Below are 19,950 nucleotides of genomic sequence, written 5' to 3'. Positions count from 1 at the left end.
TATTGCTGCTGCAATCCAAATAATCCCCTCTATTCCAAGCCTGCTGTCCTGCACCCCTCAGCCCTTCAGCTTCCACCTCGTTTTCTTTACACACACACACGTTTGATGGCTGTAATTAAGGCAGGAAATATAATACAGGGTTACCTGGTTTTGTTTTGGAACCTTGCTGATAACTCAGGGCAGCTGCAATCCTCATTGTTATGGCAGACCCGCTCTCCCTTTCATTGCTAATCATTGATTAATTAGGAAATGGGCCTGCATTCATCTTCCCCCCCCTTCTTGAAAATGAAAAGTTGTCTGACTCACTCACAGAAAGGGAGAAATCTTTGGAAAGCAAAACTTTCCAAAGTGGCTGTGGATTTGATTCCAGTAAATTCCATGCAAACTGTGAAAACAGTTCATAAAAACCCTTTTCTGTGCATCTGTTTGAGTAATAAAGTGGATGGTGTGAGGCACAACTCTTACACATTATATAGGCTCTGAGATTCTTCTCAGCTTATAGCTGAATATTTAATCATGTTTAATATATATATAAATATATTTAATATTTAAGTCATCCACACATTTATGGCACCACAACAACCTAGTGAAGAACAAGATGCTGCCATTCAGCTCTAACTGAACAACACTTCAGAGTTGCCTTATTTATAATTTCTTGGTACAACAAGAGAACAAATTGGTGGCTTTTCCCACTGACAAGTCAATTCTGCTTTCCTTCTGCAAATCTTTCTTTTACTTCCCAGCAAAAAAGCACATTGTCCTGTTGCTAATACTGTTAAACACATCCATGTTTTCCTCTTGGACCTCATGATTTTCACAACAATAAAAGTCACTCACCACAGGAGCCAGCTTTTGGTTATCAGCAGAGATATTGGATAAAAGTAGCAAGAGATTGGGAACAGATATTGGATGAAATTGGGATGATGAAGAGCAAGAAGATAAAAGATTACATGAAAGGTGTTTCAGAGAACATCCTTCTGCCATGGAAGGAAAACATCTCCAGGTTTGGGAAGTGTTCAGAGACCTCTCAGCCTGTCCCAGAGATGGAGAAGAGGAAGAAAAGGGAGATTGGGAGGGATGCAGGAAGGGAAGAGAGGTAGGGATGGAGGGAGGAGGGAAGTGAGAGGAAGGAGAGAAAGGAGGAAAGGGAAGAGAGGAGGTAAGAAAGCAAAGGAAGAAATGAAAGGAAAAAGAGAGATGATGGAAAGAAGGAGAAAACATGGGGATTTTTGCTTGTGCTGCTCCTGCACATCTGAGGATCTGGAGAGTTTTGCTTAACTGAATATTATTTTTATTCTTTCATAAATCAAAAATCCCCACCCCTTTTTTCCTTGGAAAATATGTACAGGGCAAGTTTTGACAGATCCCTTTTGTCTACCACTGAAAACAGAAGTCATGTATTTGCCATTAAAAGGTCTTAGGGAGAAAACAGATTTTTTGAGAACTGAAAGCCCCTTTTAAGGTGGCAAATGGTGAGGAGGAGGAAGTAGTTTAGAAGGGAGGTTTCTAATATTTGCTTTCATCAGAGCTAAAAGCATTTGGTGGGATTTGGTGGGATTTGGTGGGATTTGGTGGGATTTGGCCTTTGCTTACCTTATCTGTACAGACAGGCTTGCATTTCATTTAAATGACCTTTTGCAGAACATGAGGAGCTTCCCCCTAAACTTTGCCTTTCCCTTGGCCTCTGAAGGACCCAGCCTGGAGCACAAAGGGAGCTGCTGCTGCTGGAGCCTGGCGTGGTTTGGGCTCTCAGGTCATCCAGATGAAAACCCTGTCTTCACTCCAGGTGAGGGGGAAAGCAGTGGACTCTGGAAGATGGAAAAACCACAGGATACCTGTGCCTGCACCAAATCACACCTGGAAACACAATTTCCTGCTCATCACACAGCCAACACAGCCAGAGTGGCACTGGAGATCAACTGGAGGACACAGGTCCCTTCCATCAGCCCAGAGGTGCCAGCCCTTTGTGCAAGGACATAAGACATGCCATGGGAATATGAAGAAACCTTCCTGGTGCTTGGAGGCATCAGGATTTATCTAGTTTGGGGCTGAGCAGAGGAGTGAGCACTTAGAGCTGTATGGAAAAACCCAACATATCCTTTTTCCTCCTTTCCCAAGCCTGTTTAAACTGTGTAATCTCTCGGGGAGTGGAGCAGGGTTGCCCCATCCAGCAGAGAGAGCTGCACAGACCTGCACAGAGCTGCTGGCAGCGATTACCCGGGCACTCCCTGCAGCTGCACCCTCCCAAAAAACATCTGTGCCTCTTTGCAGGAGGAGTTTCACTCTGCTCTGGAGTCTCCACTGGCTGCCCACCATGGCTGGCTCAGAAAAGGCTCCCTGGCTGGGAGGGGAAGATGCTGGGATGTGCAAAGGGGTGTGAACGTGGGGAAAACCTGAGCAAAATGCCACCAGAGCTCACCTGCTTCCTCCTCTGTGCTCTGAGTGCACCAAATCTCTCAGGTAAATGGCTGAAAGAGCTTCACTGACTCCAGTCAGAAGACAGAGAGGCTGTGAGTAACAAATTCTTTTGTTCTTTTGTTCAATATGCCTCGGCAGCACTGAAGCCAGAGGAGAACGGGGTCAGGTGATCCTGAATTTTTATTCTTTTTCTAAAATGAATATCAGAAAAAGCAAATATCAGAAAAAGGCAACCTGTATATTCAGTTCTTCAGGTAATTTCTGAACTCTAAAGGGAAGTTTCAGTTGGAAGGAATTGAAGTGATGCTGTATTTGTCTCTGCTCTTTTGCTGTTCTGTGAGAAGCTGAACTCTCTTCTTCCAGTGCTGATCACTGAGCACAGGGATGCTCTGCCTCTGGAGAGGATGCAGGGTCTGAGAGGAAGGATATAAACTGCTAATTAATAGCTCAAATCACTTCTCTGAGGGTCTCCTTTACCCTGGAAGGAGGCTGTGCAACTGGCAATCTGCTTTTTCAAGTAAATGCTACACCCCAGACCCATCCAGAGGAGCTTGGTCTCAAATCTCCTGACTGCACTTCAGTGTTTGCAGTGGCAGTCCTCCACAAAGCAAACATGGCTTGCCAGAGTGCTTGGGTTTTCCCTGGTCCAGGTTTCCTAAATGTGCCATTTTAGCTTGTGCCAACAACATTCTGGTTGTCTTGTGCTCCAATTTTTTTTTCCTCTGCCTCAGAAAAAATAATTTTACAGCTGCTTTGCTATTTATAGATCTTAGATGCTCAGACAGAATCCAGTGACAGCATCAAGTGGAAAGTTTGTTCTGAGCAATAGGGAAGATCATGGCAATTGTGTTTTAAAAGATGACACAGCTGGGGAACTATTTTTTAAAGAAATGTGGGGTTGTTTTTGCTATGTTTTTGCTGAAGGCCTGGCTACCTGAGTGCTGCTTGTGTGGGTAGTGACTGCCAGCATCTCACACCGTGACAGGGAGTGGGAGGGAAAGGTGGGATAACTTACACTGCCATTCTCTTGGCCTCGACCTGAAATACAAAAATTCATGTCCCAGTCTTCTTTCTGAGCAGAGAACATTTATTTGGTTGAATGTTTCTGCCCTCAGCTGCCCCTGTGGCTGTGCAGAGCAGACACCAGGTCAGAAGAGTGTGTTTCTGTCTAGCCCAGCAGTCTGGGTTTGATTTGGGGTGCTGGGGACAGGATTTGGGATGTAGCAGGGTCTTGCTTTTTGCTGTGAGTTTGAGTAATCAGCAGATGAGGGAGGGATGTCCCCAGAGCCTGCAGGCTGGAGTTCTAGACAAAAAGATTTTAGCATAATTTATTATCTTTGTTTAAATTGCTATTTTTAGGACTTAGAGATGTATGGCTTTCATTTTCAACATTTAGCTAAAAAAGAAATGCCTTTATCTTCCCAGGATGTTCTAGACATTATTTTCTTGTTACCAGTGTTTAGAATTCAGAATTCCCTTGTCAGATTCCCCTCCACTGAAATTTCCTCAAATGGAAATAAAATGAAATGGAATACAGACCATGCTGAAAGATACAAAAAGCTGGTGGCATTGTTGCCCTCCAGATAAGCAAAAGAAGATTAAACAACACCATGACTGGAACTTAAAAAGCCAATGCTTGTTACCACAACAGGAAGGACTTCTCAGCCTTATATATAAAATTTTAAGGGATATGCCAGGTAAAGCACTCCTCAACACTGTGCAACACCAAGTCTGAGGTTGCTGCTTGATGAATCCCTGAAAGGAGGTAATATTATGAATAAAAAGGTAATTGTATTAATATTTTTACAGTGTTCACATACACTCAGCAGTAAGTAGTGGTGATAGTAGTGATGAAATAACAGCAAGAAATGGGGAAATATTATATTGTTCTATATTCACAGAGCAACAAGGATATTAAAATCTATCCCAGAGGAATGGAACTTTATCAAGGTTTATTCAAGGTATTTTAAACTGCAAAGTAAGACAGACAAACGTACTAGACTTGACCATGGTTTTTTCTTAATTGTAATTCTCTAACAAAAAGAGAATAAAAATACTAAATTAAAAGGGTCATCACCATTCTAAATGGAAATGTATTCTCTGTGTAACTCATTAAATAGAATATAGTGCTGATAGGGTAGGAGACAAAAACACTGTTTACAGAGAAAATGCCATCTCTTTGGCATGACTGGAGACATTAGGGTGAGAGTCACTACCCTGGCTTGAATGAGTGTAGTTTGGCTTTTTCTGTGAGGCTGCTGGTGAATCCAAATCCAGCTGGAAATGTGGGAGCCCTGGGCTCTCAGCCCTCTGAGTCCTGCCTGTGCTCTCTGTTCATTTGTCTCCTGCACTTTGGATGATTATTGTTTCCTATTCTTTCAAAATGAACAAAGCAGAGCTGATGGATTATTTCAGCATTCAAACAAAGCACTTCACTGTTTGTACTCAGTGCTGTTTATATAACCTAGAATTGTCTTTCCTCCCACTGTTAAACTTGTATTTGTTACAATTGTTTTGTGGGCTGCTGCAACAGATGGGTGGGAGAAACCACAAATATAATTTGCTTGGCTACGACACAAGATTATCAAATCAAAAGTACTCTGGAAAAGCATGAACCTCTCCTCCAAACTACAACTTTCAGCATATAAAATGCCAAACAGAAAATCAGTGAACTGCTTTGATAGAGGCACGTAGCATTGAGTACAGAGTTTTTTCCTACTGAAAGAAGGAGAGAATCCTAATTTCTGTATGAACTTTTGTGGTTCAGCTGAAGTGAGGTGGCAGTCACTGTGCCAGTAGAAGACTCACTGGTTTTGACAAGAAAAGAGTGCACAAAGCCAAGGATAGCAAGGAAATGAAGATTGGTCTCACCAGACAGGAAATAACCCTTGGGCCATTAAAAGACTGATAGCCCAATTCAGAACTCTCTGCTTTTAAAATAGGTTTCTAGACAGCTTAATAATATAGGATTTAGTACTATTGAATGCCAAAAAGTTTATATCAAAAATGTCCTAAAGTCAGGACTTGAAAAAACAGGAAAACCTTCAGTTCTAGTTCACCCCTGCTCAGACCTGGAGCTTGGCTGTGTCTGTGAGCCCTGCAGGGAACCAGTGCTTGTTGATGGAAATGAAATCTGGTGTGGAATTCACACTCAGGTCTGTAAATTCCAAAACAAAATATGGGAACCAAGGAAAAATAGCAAGAAATCTGAAGGTTGAGAAGTGTGAAGAGCACAAGAGACAAATGGGTGGTTGTGCTTTTCTTTTCCAACCTAGTTCATCCTGTGGTTCTGTGATTCTGCTGCAGTGGGAAGGTCACTAAAAACTTTGCTTTTTTTCATTTTTTAAAGACTAAAAATGCCCTGACTACAGTGCTCTGAGTGTATGGACCCTCAGCCTACCAGAACTGCTGCTGTGGCAGAGAGTGACCCTTCTGTTTTCTAAAGGATAAGGAAGAAAATTTCTCATCCCAGAGAAACCTGAATTTTATTTCAAAGAGCAGCTGAGCATTGTGTCAACAGACCTGTATGATTTGTGCCAAAGAATCAAAAGAGAGCTGGCATAATAGTTCCTCACATCATTAGTGATTTTATAAAGATATGATAAAGAAAATTAGACAAATATTGTTCTAATGCTTAAAAAAACATTGCTCATGGACTTGTCAGCCTGGTTTTGATCCTGGGTAGAACAACTGACAATTTACTGGTTAACTTTGTAAAAATGGCTCAGAAGAAAACACCCTTTTTAGTGGCAGTTAAAGACTATTGGATGACCAACATGGTTCAGTGAAATAAATTTAATTAAAAAGTAATCTTTAAGTAGCACATTGTGATAGCACATTTACCTTGTTTTGGGGAGAGTGCTCACAGGTGGGTTGATAGAAACCAGCCCATCCATTCCCCCCTCCCAGTGGCTCTTTGGGAGCCATGCCCTGCTGAGCAGAGAGAATGGGATTTTCCTGGGACTGGAAAGAAGCAGAAGTCTGATAAATTCCCACAGTGCAGTGCTGGATGTGTCCGTGGGGAATCCTGCCTCCTGTGCTCCAAACATTGCCAAGGATTTTACATCGAGATAGCCCAGGGTAAAATCAACCACCATCCCAAGCCATGCTGTGGAGACCTCTGAGGAAATAATTCCAGTTACAGAGCGTGGAATCAGTTTATTCTATTATCAGAGCATACAGCCCCTTCCACTGTCAGAACCCTGCAGTGTGGAAGGAGCTGGGATCTCCCACAGCAGCGAATCCAGCCTGGAAAGGAGCAGCACATTTGGAACCACGGCCTTCTTGGAACAGCTTGTGGAGTGCAGCAGAGCCAAGTCTGTTACTTGGCTTTGTTAAATCCAATTGGAGAGCTTGGCCTTTTCCTCCCACCACAAAAACTGTGGGGAAAGCTCTGCTGAGGTCACTGTCAGACCCATCAGCTTTAGCCAGGCAAGAAGGTGTCTGTCCTAAACCAGAACTGACCCAATATTAAAAATCCATCCAACTTTGGAAGTTATCCAATACTTTATGAGGAAGCAGTCCTCACTCACACAGAGGTCTTGGTCAGGCTGGTATAGTGATACAATGAAAAACTCTGAAATAAGGCAAAGGAACACTGCTCTGTCCTTTCTTCTGCTCTGTAAAATACTTCAAGCACTGAAGTGACTGTACTGAAATGAAGCATGCGTATTTCTGATGCAAAACAATTTGTGCTGTTCTAAGCTTTTCTTTTTCTTTTTTTTTTCCAGTAAATACAATTTTTTTTCCTTTCTTTTGCTAGGAATTTTAGGAGGAGATGCTTTGTTGCCAGCACCTCAGAGTATCTCCATTCTTTCAACCAACATGAAACACTTCTTAACTTGGAGTCCTGTGATTGTCCAGGGAGCAACTGTGAGATACTCAGTTGAGTTTCAGGGGTAACTACTCAGTTTTTTCATTCTTTTTGCTTTTTGAGCATTGTTTATCTCAATTTTAAGTTCTAAATTTTTGGATGTCTTGATCACATTCAGTTCACAATCCTAAGCGAAGTTTGATGCTTTAGCACTGTTAATGAGAAGTGGGGGGGAAATTCCTTTTGTTCCAATTCTGGGACAGTTTTCAGGCTAATAGAAACCTGTGTGCATCAATTCCATATAAGAAATCTGCCTCTACCCAAGGATTCAAAAGTTAAGAAGGTTTACAACATTTTATTTAGAAGAGGAAGGAGAAAACACTGAGCTTTATTTCTTGCAAACCTTTCAAACATTTGACACGCACCACAGGAGGTTTCTGATACATCTTGAGCTCTGACTTTTATTCCAATACAGCTTTGGAACTGGGGATGAGTGGGCAGGGCTTGATGCATCAACCCAGCGTTGGCTGTCCCCACCTCCCACAGTTTCATGCTGCATTTGGCTCACAAACTCGGCTCGGGCTGATTTTCTCCAGCTGAGACCTAAACCACACCCACACAGGTTCCAAACACCTGTGGTGCTCCCTCCCCAGTGCATCCCAGTCCAGGTTTCACCTGGAAAGAAGCCACAAGCAGCCTTAGCTGGGCAGACAGAGCTCCTGCCGGGCTGCTGCCTGTCTGCTTCCTCTTCTCCGCAGGGAATACGAGCGGGAATACGCCAACGGGAGCTGGATCCCCATCTCGGAGTGTTCCCTCACCACAGCCACCGTGTGCAACATCACAGAGGACATCTCAGCCACCGTGGCCTACAAGCTGCGTGTCAGGGCAGAGCTTGGTGCCACCAGGTCCCAGTGGGGCACCACGAAGGGCTTCTTCAACCGCGCCACGAGTGCGTCCTGCCCCTAAACGACATCTTTGGTGTTCAATGCCAGAGCTGGGTGTTGAGGTAGCCTGAGGTGCCTGTTTGTGCCCAGTGCGTGGCACAGAGCCCGCACCGAGCACCCCCTGCTTCTCAGCTCCCCTCACACTGGGTTGGGGGGTTTCACTTCTGAGACAATCTTCTTGGACATGAGTCCATCCCAAAGCAGAGCCAAATTCATCTGGGCTTGAATTTCAAGGGTTTCAAAGATAAGCAAGATGACTGCAGGAATTTCCTTTTGCAGGCTGGTCATTCTTACCCCTAAATTTAGAGATTTCTGACCAACTAGGTTTGCTGTCATTTAATCCAAGCCTTGTAGGCACCTCTAAGAGGTCCAGAACCTCATCCTAAGGGAGCTTTTACTCTAGAAAACAGCCCTGTCATGCTCTGTCTGCCCTGTACTGTCCTGAAAATCCCACTCCATGGTTCCCTCTTCCCATGGTGTCAGATCTGTGAAGTAACCTCAGACAAGGAGAGAAAGCTGGAACCCACAGCATTCATTTCATCCTAGCAATGCAGGATGTTTTCTCCATGTCCTTCCAAGTCCTGCGAAGCCTGAGGCCCAGCTCAACCCAAGGATCATGTCACAGCCTAAAATGAGTGTACTCCTTCCAGGATTTCTCTGGAATAATTTCCTCTGCCATTTAGTCAACTGCTTTCAGCAACAAAAGCTATGGTGGGAAAGCTCTGCTGAGGTCACTGTTAGATGGCAGCTCTCAGTCTGGGATGGGCAGCACCCATCAGCTTTAGCCAGGGAAAAAATTGTCTACACCAGAACTGACCCAATAGTAAAAATTCGTCCAACTTTGGAAGTTATTCTTTACCTCATGTGGGAGCAGTCCTCACCCACACAGAGGCCTTGGTCACAGCAGCACCATCAGAAGTGCCACCTAAGCTGGTGAATGTCTCCCTTTGTGTGGGAACATGGTCTAGAGAATGGTTTAGGCAAAAAAATCCTTTCCTTTTCCAGCAGCTGTGGAGGCACAGACTGCACTCTCAGGCAGAGACAGGGGAAGGACATCCCTGAGACTGACAGGAACAAAAGCAGCAGCTTCTCACGGTTCAGTGAAGTATTTGACAACTGGTCCTGTGTCTTAGGGACCCCAAAAGAGTCTTCCGGCTAGGCTGTGATGGTTCAGAGGCTACAGCTTGCTTTGGGATTCAATGGGAATGTGACAGATGTTTAAAAGAGAAAGAAAAGTCACTGTAAGCCCTTGTCCTTATGCATTTTTACTGCTCTGCTGTCACAGCTCTGAGGAGAGCTGGCAGTGAGTCTGAGAGGAGCTAAGGGATCCAAACACAGCCCATGGGTTCTGTAAGGGGCTCACAGCAGCACAGCCCACAGCTTCTCCAGACTGCACAGAGCCAAAGGGGTAGAAGCACATATTAAACACATTTCCATGTATGATAACACATGGGAAACACTGTGAAAAGATCTTCCTAAAGCAAACCATTTAGTCAGTCTTCCTTCTTCACTTCTCAACATTCAGTTAGTTGGTGTCCAGTGTGCCAGCACAGAGCTAAATACAAATGCTCCTGTTTGTTTAGAAGCTGCATCTTGAAATGTCCTTTTCTTAATCCATTAGCACAATATTTGCTTTTAATGCTCCAGATGATAACAGTTATAACAGTTATAACAGATAACAGTTTCTTTTTAATTTTGAGACATGGTGCTGAGGAGATTTTTACCCTTTTTTTCAGCTTTTCATTTAAAAGTACAAAGTAGATTTCCAGGGCTCCCATTTGTGGCACACTCATCATGTACATGGTTGGATTTTATGTTTTCATATTGCTCAGTATTAGTGGCAATTCACTGGATGTAAGAGCAAATTCCATTAAGAGCATCTCATCTATATGGCACTATGCATCACTCTCCTTCCTTTCTTGAAAGCAAAGAAGTTGAAGGGGGTTTCAGCTGCAGCAGAGTGGTAAAAAATGGCATAGATAAGTGTGAATAATGGCACAGATAAATAGTGCAAACATGATCTCTGTACTACCTTGAACTTCCCAGTTCATAAATGTACAGTGCAATTTCATCTATGCTTGATTGATTCTCTTTTTTTCACTAATATTCTTCTCAGCAGAATCCCAGACAAAACCAAGCTTTGAATATCAAAGCAAGCAGGAAGCAAATCGCCTCAAGATTTACTTGCATACATTTGCCAAACCTGAAGTCACGCCAGATCATCAGCCCAAGTCTGTCTGAAACCATGCAGACACTAAAAGAAAATCAGGATTCATGTGAATTACCCTGAGGCTCATAATAATGTTTTTTGCTTCGTGTTTGAATAACTGCCAAAACTCCCATGAAAAGCAGTGGTTTCTCAGCTCCTGTTCTGTGTGTCAGAGCTGAGCTTGTGCCCAGGAGCACAAGAGCTGACCTGATCTGGTGTCCCAGCTTCTGTAGCCCAGCTGCTTCTGCTGCAGCTGCTCTCGTGGTACCCTCAGGCCAGACAGCTCCTCCACTGGAGAAAATTCAAAGCCTTTCAAGTTCTGTGCAGCTCAGCTGTTGCCAAATCCCCATTTGCAATAGCAGTCATGGTCCTTCTCCTGCTGGAAGTCTGCTCCTGCTCTTGGACTCACAGGGAGGGAGAGCAGAGAGGTCTCTGCCCCACTGAAGCAGCTGGCTGTTCTTGCAATTTAATGGTGTTCCACTGGTGGTGGCAGCCTCTTCTCCTCTCCTGTCTGGACAAAAGGGGGGATTTCAGGGCTGTCTCTGGGTGATAATGGTGCTCTCTGTGTTGGCAGCTTCCCTGACCCCACCCCTGCTGAGGGTGGTGGCGGAGGGGCACCATTTGCTGGTGGAGCTGGCAGACATGGGACCCTCCTTCCAGTTCCGGCTGCTCTACTGGAAGAAGGGCCAGGAGAGCAGGGTGAGTGTTACCCTCAGCTGTTAGGCAATAACAGAGTGGCCCAAGGGATGCACACAGACATTGCCCAGGGCCTGTCTGCCAGTCCCAGCTCCTGCTGTGGGGCTGAAGGACCTGCCTGGAGTGGGTTTGTGCCACCTCACCTCATGGAAAAGCTTGTTTGTTCTTTCCACATTTCCATCTCTGGGAAAAGCAATCCCCTCACATACCTCAGCTAGAGCTAGGAACCAGAAATCAGGAGCTAAAGGTGTTTGTTAAAGCTGACTTCTCCCTCTGAACATCATCTGGTCTACTCAGACCATGATTAAGGTGTCACACTGAGGTACTGACAAATTTTTCTCAGTTTTCTGAGTCAGAAATTCCAGCATTAGTAGTCCTTGATGGATTTTTATTCTATTGATTTATCTGTTCTGGCCTTCAATCTATGTAAACTTCTAGTTTGTACAACTTCCTGCAATGAGGAATTCTGCATCTTAACTGTTGTGCAGTCTCAGCCTTGGTTTGGGGATGAGAGAGAGAACAATAATTCCCCATCCATTTTCCCTACCACTCTATTAGTTTCATATTCTGTATCCTTCTCCAGGCCAAGGACTCCCAGGCTACTTAGCTGCTCCCTGTGGAAGCCCTCACAGGGTTCTTCAGGTTGTCCTTACCAAGGTGGGCAGGGAGAAACCTGCAGAGTCCAAGGTGCATGAACACTCTGTGTCAGCACTACAAAACAAAATAAGTCTTCCCATTCCCTTGTCTCTCCAGCAATTGTTAATGTGGCTGCCACAGAGCTGACAGTCCCATGGAACCTGAACCCCAGGTTCCTGCTTCTGATGGAGGATGCTGTGAAAATGTAGGAGAAAAATTCTCATGGGCACAATTCCACATTTATCGGTGTTGAATTGCATTTGTTGCTTTATTCCCAGATCCTCCTGCTGTTCTTCACAGTTGTCTGTCATCTTTACTATTGTGAAGTGGCTTTTTAGTACCACTAGCAGATATCAGTTTTCATTTCAATTCCTGATCACCTCTGCTAATACGTGAGTCCCCACCATGACTTCCTGCAATTCTCAATTAGCAATTTACTCATACAAAAGTCTTCAGTCTATACGGAGCCACCAGGAGCAGGACTGCCCACTGTAAAATCCAGCTAAATGAGCTCAGCCTTGTCCATGGGCTGACACCTTAAAACCAATCAATAGGTCTGTATCTGATTGTGTTTTATTAATAAAATATTAAATCTTCTTCGGTATGTGATCTTAATGACCTCAACATTAATCCCAAATTTCAGAGTACTTTCTACCAATTGGACTGTTGCAACCATTAGTTTTGCTGGTCAATACAAGTTCTATGCTGGTACTCTTACTATTTTTTAAGACTGTTTTTACATTTGACGTGTCTCATTTGATGTTTTTGCAAGAGCAGACAGTCATAGACCTAATTTTGTCCTTGAAATCTTTTCAAACGAATGGCCCTCCATATCATGTTTCTGTGGAGAAGGCTATTTTGATGGTGGGAAGGACTTGCCCTGCCAGGAGAGCCCTCCTGGCTTGTTGGAGGTTTCCATATGTGTGTGGAGCTGGAGGCTGATCAGGCCCTCTGTGAGAACAGGCTTGCATCTGCAGCACAGGAGGAGGAGCAGCTGGGGAGCTGTTACCCATCCTCTCATGGCTGGGGACACTGGAAACAACAAATTCATTTTGCTGGCCATGAATGCAGACCCCTTTCTGGCAATAAAATCCTGTCCTGCTGCTCACCTGCTGTTCAAGCTTTGCTGGAGCGTGTTAAACACACACCAGATTCACTCAGCCCTCCCTAGCCCAGTCCATCCCTTCTCTGAGCCCTCTGGCACAGCTTTTCCACCCCCAGCACTGCATGGGGATTATTTTGGCATCCATCACACCCAGAAAAACCTCAGACGAGACCTCAGACATCCCCCTCCTAGCAGGGCAGCAGGTTCTGGTCTAGTGTTGTGGCCCTGCACCATCATCAGGACTCTTTGGCTTACACCTTCCTCCTCCCATCCCCTTCCTGAAGCGTGTGGGCTCATTCTGCACTCCACTGTGCTTTCTTGTTTTCTGCTGCTTTCATCCTTCTTTTCTTCTGCTCACACAGGCCTCAGACATCCCCTGCTTCTCTCTCCTTTTCTTGCTGGACAACCATCATGGTGATGCCAAATCACTTTTTTGCATTTTCTCTTTTTTGTACTCTCTGTATTCTTTACACACATTTTTGGAGCTCTGTAGCCCATTTTTGCATTCCTAGCTAGTTTTCTCAGTCCTTTTCCCAGCCCTGATAGGCAGAAAGACAAAACTTATTCCAAAGCCCCTACCCTACCTTGGCTGTGCCTGGGAACCAAGGCCAAACTCCAGCTCTTAGAGACACATTTTCACCAACAAACTTCAGTTCCAACTGAGGGGGGAGGATTTAGAAGGGCCTGAACTTGTGGGTGGGGGGAGTTGCCTCACCTCTTGTGCTCCTAACTGGTGCTTTTTGTCAATTGTGCTGGTTTACTAAACTTGTGAATCAGCCTGTGGGGGTGGGCTTGTGTGGACACCTTCCATATCTGCCCCTGGAGGCCTCCAATAAAGACCAACCTCCATATATTGCCTCCTGTGCTGATGGTATCTCCACAGCGTGCGTGGTTTCATCCCCAGATTCTTTAAGGCATCGGTAGCAGGGCTGCTGTTTGGTGTTAGCTCCTTGCCCCAGGCCCTGATGCTTTCTGCTCTGGGCCTGTGGCAGGTGCAGCAGAAGGTGATGAAGGTGGTGAGCTCCGTGGTTCACCTGGACACCATGGAGGCAGGAGCTGAGTACTGCGTGAAGGCTCAGACACACGTCGAGGCCATCAACAGGAGCAGCAGCTTCAGCCCCACACAGTGTGTGAGGGCACAGGGTAAGAGCCAGCCTTCCTCCTCCTCCTCCTCCTCCTCCTCCTCCACGCCCAAAGCTCTTCCTCTTGTTTCCAGCCCGAACCTCCTGAGTTTGGGAGAGGTAAAAGAGGAGTCAGGAGAGCAGTCCCCCACACTGGAGTTTGCTGGGGAGAGATCTCCCCAGGGTGGGTGGAACAGCAGCCACACAGCGTTCAGGCTGACTGCAGTGAGTGCTTGGGCCCTGCAGTGTCTCTGAGAAGTTTGTGCTTGGTCCCTGCAGTGTCTCTGAGAAGCTTGTGCTTGTGATAGTAAAAGGTCTTAAAATCTTAGAAAATTTGGGGATTTAGAAAGAAAGTTAGGTTTGGAAAGCCCTGGGAAAAGTAGGCCCTGAGAAATGTTAGGCCTTGTGCTTGCTAAAGACCAGGTCAAACTGCACCTGTGTAATCAGTATATAATAAATGATACAATTGTTAGATATGATTAGATATAATTATTGTTTAAAGAACATGCAGAACAATGTTAGGGGGCTGCAGGGGATCACAAGAAATCCATGCTTGGGTAAAAACAATGCGTACAATAGAACAATGTAAGTTTAATAATTAATATGTAAGTGATAGAGTATAAAATATGTTCAACTCAAAACCAAATCGGGTCAGATTTGGGTATGTGTACCCCTGACACCCAGAGCTCTTCAATAAAGCACCTTCATATAATCATCCCGTTCCTGAACTCTAACACTTGGTCCCTGCAGTGTCTCTGAAAGCTTGTGCTTGGTCCCTGCAGTGTCTCTGAAAGCTTGTGCTTGGTCCCTGCAGTGTCTCTGAGTTTTGCTGTTTCTGTCATTTCCAGGTGACACATCCATGTGGCTGGTTACTGCCCTCATCTCCTCTGCTGGCTTTGCTGTGGCAGCTTTAACCCTGCCTCTCCTTACCTGGAAAATAAGTAAAGTCTTCCAATATGCCTGCTGCCCTGCTGCTGTCCTGCCAGACACACTGGTAACTTTTTTTTTACTGTGCTTTATTGGTTTTTTAGCATGCTGGGAACTCACAGGAGCATGGGGCAGGCAGAAGAAGCAGATTCCCAGGAAGCCTTGGCCATTCCAGTGTGAGGAGCTGATCTGCACTGATCTGAGCCCTGAACTGGCTGCACAGCTGTCACTGCCTTTGGCCCTGAGCCCTGGACAGGGAAGATGCTCCTGGTGCTTCTGGGGAAATGGTTTGGGAGGCAGGGCCTGACCCTGCCCGAGCAGCTGCTCCCTGAACCAGACAGCTGTGCCCCTGTCAGCGCTGCTCCGTGTCCCCTGCTACCCTCTCTGAGCTTCTCAGCAGCTTGCTAAGGAGAAATCAATCAAAAGCTCCTCAGGAATACGTTTCAATGTCCAGTTCAAGTGAGAATGCAGGTTAGCAGCTCCTGTGGCTGTGGGTATATGGGCAGCTGTGGCAGGAGGGAGGAACACTTTGTGGGGAAGAGGACAAGCAGACTAACTCAGCAGCCTGAGGGTGTTTGATTTGTTTTCCAGAAAGAATCCGAGCCCCCCACCCAGCTGATCCTGCAGGGCAGTGAAGAGGCTGAGCAATGTGACCTGATGGTGGTTGTGATGCCCTCAGAAGAAGTTCTCCAGCTGTGGATTCAAAAAGCACTTTAGAGCAGCCCAGAACACAAACAGCCTCTTTGTAGCACCAGAAGCAAGTAAAGGTGGCAGCTGCCAGTTCCTGTCCTTGCCCAGGAGTGGGCATAGGGTGACCCAAGCTCCCTTTTTCAGCCACATTGGTGCTCCCAAGGCAGAGTGTGGACCTGATTTTCCGAGTCTGAGAGAGTTTTTCACCCTATCAGTGTCTGATCTCTTCCCAAGAGACTTTCCCTCTTCAGATCAGACACTGACAGGCTGAAAAACTCTCTCAGACTCGGAAAATCAGGTCCACAGCAGAGCTCACCAGAGCAGTGCATGGAGAGCAGTCCCCTTGTCCCAAATCATTTCAGCCTCGGTGTTTTTACCTCAGTAAGGGCTGCTTATGTGGCTAAAGCCAGCTGGAATGAGCAGGGGGAAAGATGCAGACCCTGAAGTCACGTTCTTTGAAAAGGGCAGTGAGTGGATGTAGCATCCCAAACTGTGCATGGGACAGGTCACAATGCTGGGGCCACCAAAACTCACAGACAGCACCATGAGGGATGCCTGGCTTCCACCAGTGCTTTGGAAGGAGTGATGTGGGAAACAGCCAGATTTCAGGAGTGTTTAGAGGGAGCACTGGGAACCTCCTGAGGAGCAGAGCTCTGCAAGAGCAACAGCATCACTGGCAATGTACAGCTCCAATATCACCTAGTCAGGGGGTCCAAAATGCAAAAGCTGTGCATACATGAAGGAAAAATTTATTTATTTTTAGCCTTTAGGGAGAAGAGAATTGCAGGTGAATTATTTAAAAGAGAGAGGATTGGAGTAGAGAAAGATGGGGAAAAGTCAGAGAAAGGTAGGCTCCAGAAACAGTAGAAGAATTGGGTAAAGAGAAAAAAATATGTGTGAATAGTGGTCAGGATTGTCCAGGGTGCCTCCTGGGCATCCCTGTGGCTCAACACCATACCTGAAACAGAACAGTGATTATTTCACACAAGGCAGATGTGCTGCTGTGGTCAGCAGAGCCAGGGTGAGGGGCAGATGCAGTGTTTATCTTGGCAAACAGAGGAATGTCAGGCTGGACAGATGAAGCATCACAGCATTACCATTTAGTGACCATCCCAGGCCTGACAATGCCATTATCCTCCAGGTATTTTGTCCTCTTAAGGAGAGAAATTGCAAAAGACAAGAGTAATTCCTTCTAAATATGAATAAAATACAGGTGTTCTGTATATTGCAACTATGGCTGTCACATTGGAAAAAAAATCATTTATCACCCTTTAAGCAGAGACTTGTGTCAGCAGGGCATGAAAAGACATAGTTCTGAGAAGTTTCTTTCAAAAGCTCTCAGTGGTTTTAATGACACGCAGAACATCTCGAAGAATTCACCTTTTCCAGTCCCATTCTTGCAACCTTGTGTGAGGCCATCAGGTGGCAACAAAGCACCGTGGAAAGGCAGGAGTGGCTCAGGAGCCTGTACCTGTGTTCTGCCCAGGCAATGCCTTCTCTGGCTCCTGCACCTCATTTTCCTCTAGCACCCCACTTGCTCGGTTTATTCCTGTCTCATTAGCTTCTTTCTGGGCACTATTGGAGTGCAGTACTTTGGTGTTGAGTTGTAAGGTTGATATTGCTGAATATTGAGCAAATTGCAGGGTGAGAGAATCCGTGCACATCTGGGCATTGAAGACTCAGCGATCATTATCAGTTTGTTGATAATTAGCTGGGAAATGCCTGGTTAAAAGCACCCATGAGATGCTGGGCCCGGAGATTACCTGGAAGCAGAGAGGAAAAAGGCATTTTTATGGTCTGATATGAAAGTGGCCAGCAGGTCTCACCCTCCCTAAAGCAAGCTGGAGCAGCAAGGGGAGGCAAGCAGTGAGTGACTGTGGCAGTGAGCTGCAGTGTGTTTGGGGAGCACAGAACTTCAGCTCCTTGCAGGGTCAGGGGCTCTTGGCCATCAATCCCCTTGCACAGCTTTGCCCAGTGCTTGAATTTTCATGGGCAGCTCCACATCTCAGAGGCCTCGCTAGTGGGGCTGGTTTAGGGAGCTCCCCTGCCTCACATTTATCCTTATTTTTACCCCATTGATTCAGATGAGTTCAGTGTCTTGATTTCTACCACCCCACAGGGATGTCCCCATGCAGGAAATTATCCTTTGGCTTGTCCATGCTGTAGCTCCAAGAAGCCTCAGCTACTCATCCTATCTCTTCCCCCAACACTGCTGCATTTTCAGAATCACAGAATCAGAATCTTCTGAGCTGGAAGGGACCCACAAGGCCCAACAAATCCAACTTTTAAATGAACAGCCCACACGGGGATCAAACCCATGATCTTGGCATTATTAGCACCATCCTCTAACCAGCTATGGCAACACCAGCAATTGTTAGGGGTATATAGAAAAGAAAGGAAATAAAAGGCCATTGAATGTGAAGGGCTTTAAAAAATGATTTTAATGTGTATTTTCCAGCTGCACATTAAGCGTAGAGCATATGTTTCTTCCTCACTTGCAATAACAGATTTTATGTCCTTCCTCATTGCCAATAAAGCAGTTAAACTGTTGTAGAAAACTGCACAGACAACATTAAACAAAAGAAACACCGAGAAAAAATTCTTACAGTGGGGACATGGGAGGGAACTGTGTAAGTGCCACTGCCACCTTTAGCAGACTATTCTCAGTTTACATTAGGATATTCCAGTTTATGGTAGCTTGAAGCCAAATTTGAGGTGGTGATTGAAAATCCTTTTCAACCTTCTTTTAAAGAATGTGCTGCATTTTGTTGAGCCTGAAAATGATGGTAGAGAACAAGAGCAATTCCCCTTCCCACCAGGTACACAGGAGCAGGGTGGCATTGGCATAGGCAGCTGCCATCAGGGACTCCATAATTCACTTTCCTGCTATCCAAAAGTTAATTTTGGCGTGGCAAATGCTGCCTTTGATAACTGATTCTGCTCCCACCACCACAATAGCGCCTTGCAAAAAGGCCCGGAGCAGTCACCACAATGAGGAATCTACAGATGAGCTTTGCTCTGTTCCTTTACTTTCTTGAGGTACTAAGTGGCTTCATTTCCTTCAAAATAAACTTTTCTACTTTTCCCAAAAAGCATTGCATGGAAATAAAGCACAAGCCTGCATCGTCTTTTGAGCAAGTTTTGGTTTTGTGCTCTGTCACATGGGGGATGTGAGTCCAAAAACCCAACCTTTTTGTGAAGACTTTGTAAGGACAGAAGGAATGGTAATTAGAACAGTTTTTAAAGAACAAGTTATGAAGATCAGCATAAAAACTGTTGATTACCTGAGCTTTTGAGCAGAGTTTCGTATTGCTACATTGACAAGAAAGCAAGGAATTCAATTATCTGTTCCATGACACTAACAGGCTGGAATATAGGATAATTTTTCCTCTGAAGTATATTTCATTAGAAGTGCCTTGTTTTTTTGCAATTTTTATTCAGTCCAGCATTTCCCTCTCCAATCAAATGGAGATCTTTAACTTGATAAATTACCATTTTACTTGTTTCCTGCATTACTGCTTTATATTTTGTCTCTTACAAAATCTAGAAGTAACCAAAAGCACTGCTTTGACTGCAAATCACTTCAGTTTCGGGTGAAGCTGGTACTCTGTCCTGCAAATAAACTGCTACAAAAATAATAAACATCCAAACCAGAGACAGATATTTATTGTTTAAAGAATTTGCCTACAGATGATTCTGTTGCTATTACAGTGCAAAACTGCAGAAAGAGAAAATTACTCATTTCATATCTCTTGTGGTGCTCCTCAATAAACAGAACTACTAAAAAAAAACCCCAGAAATTACTAAATCAAGATATAAACGCAATTAAAAGATGGCAAGGTTAAGTGAAATTGCCCAAGTAAATACTGCACACGGAGCCCTAATTTGGTTTCCTGCAGCGCATGGGCTATAATTTAGCTGTTATTACAGAAATGGCCCCGTCTGAGGATTTTAATGTCCATGATTTGCTTGGGATCAACTCAGACCTTTGTTAAGAGCCAAGGACATTCTGTCCCCATGCAGACAGTGGTCCTACCACAGACACCCTGCCCACCCCACAGCCCCAGCCAGGGGTGGCAGCAGCTTCCACTGCAGTTACACATCCTCAGTGCTGGAATCAAGCAGAGACACGAGGACACAGCCTGAGCTCTGCTGATGTGGCTGCACCTGATGGTGCTGAGGGCTGACTTGAGGAGGGGCCTGGGCAATATCTGATTTGTAAAAAAAAAAAAAAAAACTTATATTATTCTTTCTTTGATCAGACATCTGAACCAAGAGCGTGAGGCCTGTGTAAAGAATGAGCAGAGGTTTAAGTCAATACATTCTACCTGCCAAACAATTCCCATTTGGCAGAACTATTTTAACAGTATATATCTGTATCAAATCCTGCA

The 19,950-nt window shown here is 45.0% G+C and overlaps 1 protein-coding gene across 3 annotated transcripts; it reads left to right on the top strand.

Annotated features, from left to right (window-relative positions):
- The first annotated feature begins 2,243 nt into the window (after positions 1 to 2,243).
- Positions 2,244 to 19,359, top strand: IL20RB (interleukin 20 receptor subunit beta). Of its 3 annotated transcripts, none has more exons than XR_002867917.2 (8): positions 2,244 to 2,460; positions 7,181 to 7,316; positions 7,990 to 8,180; positions 10,959 to 11,083; positions 13,814 to 13,964; positions 14,791 to 14,883; positions 14,974 to 15,340; positions 15,461 to 19,359. XR_002867917.2 is itself a non-coding variant. In XM_023936563.2 (7 exons), the coding sequence occupies exons 1-7, from the start codon at positions 2,355 to 2,357 to the stop codon at positions 15,584 to 15,586; spliced, it is 981 nt and encodes a 326-aa protein (XP_023792331.2). In that variant the 5' UTR covers positions 2,244 to 2,354; the 3' UTR covers positions 15,587 to 19,359. The 3 variants fall into 3 exon arrangements, 1 of the variants encoding a protein (XP_023792331.2); XR_002867918.2 differs by having other exon boundaries at positions 2,244 to 2,510; XM_023936563.2 differs by lacking the exon at positions 14,974 to 15,340 and having other exon boundaries at positions 14,791 to 14,936.
- Positions 19,360 to 19,950: the final 591 nt, after the last annotated feature.

This window comes from Cyanistes caeruleus, chromosome 17, assembly GCF_971803275.1.
Source record: "Cyanistes caeruleus chromosome 17, bCyaCae1.hap1.1, whole genome shotgun sequence".
Taxonomy (NCBI): Eukaryota; Metazoa; Chordata; class Aves; order Passeriformes; family Paridae; genus Cyanistes; species Cyanistes caeruleus.
This window is presented reverse-complemented; position numbering and strand designations above follow the sequence as displayed.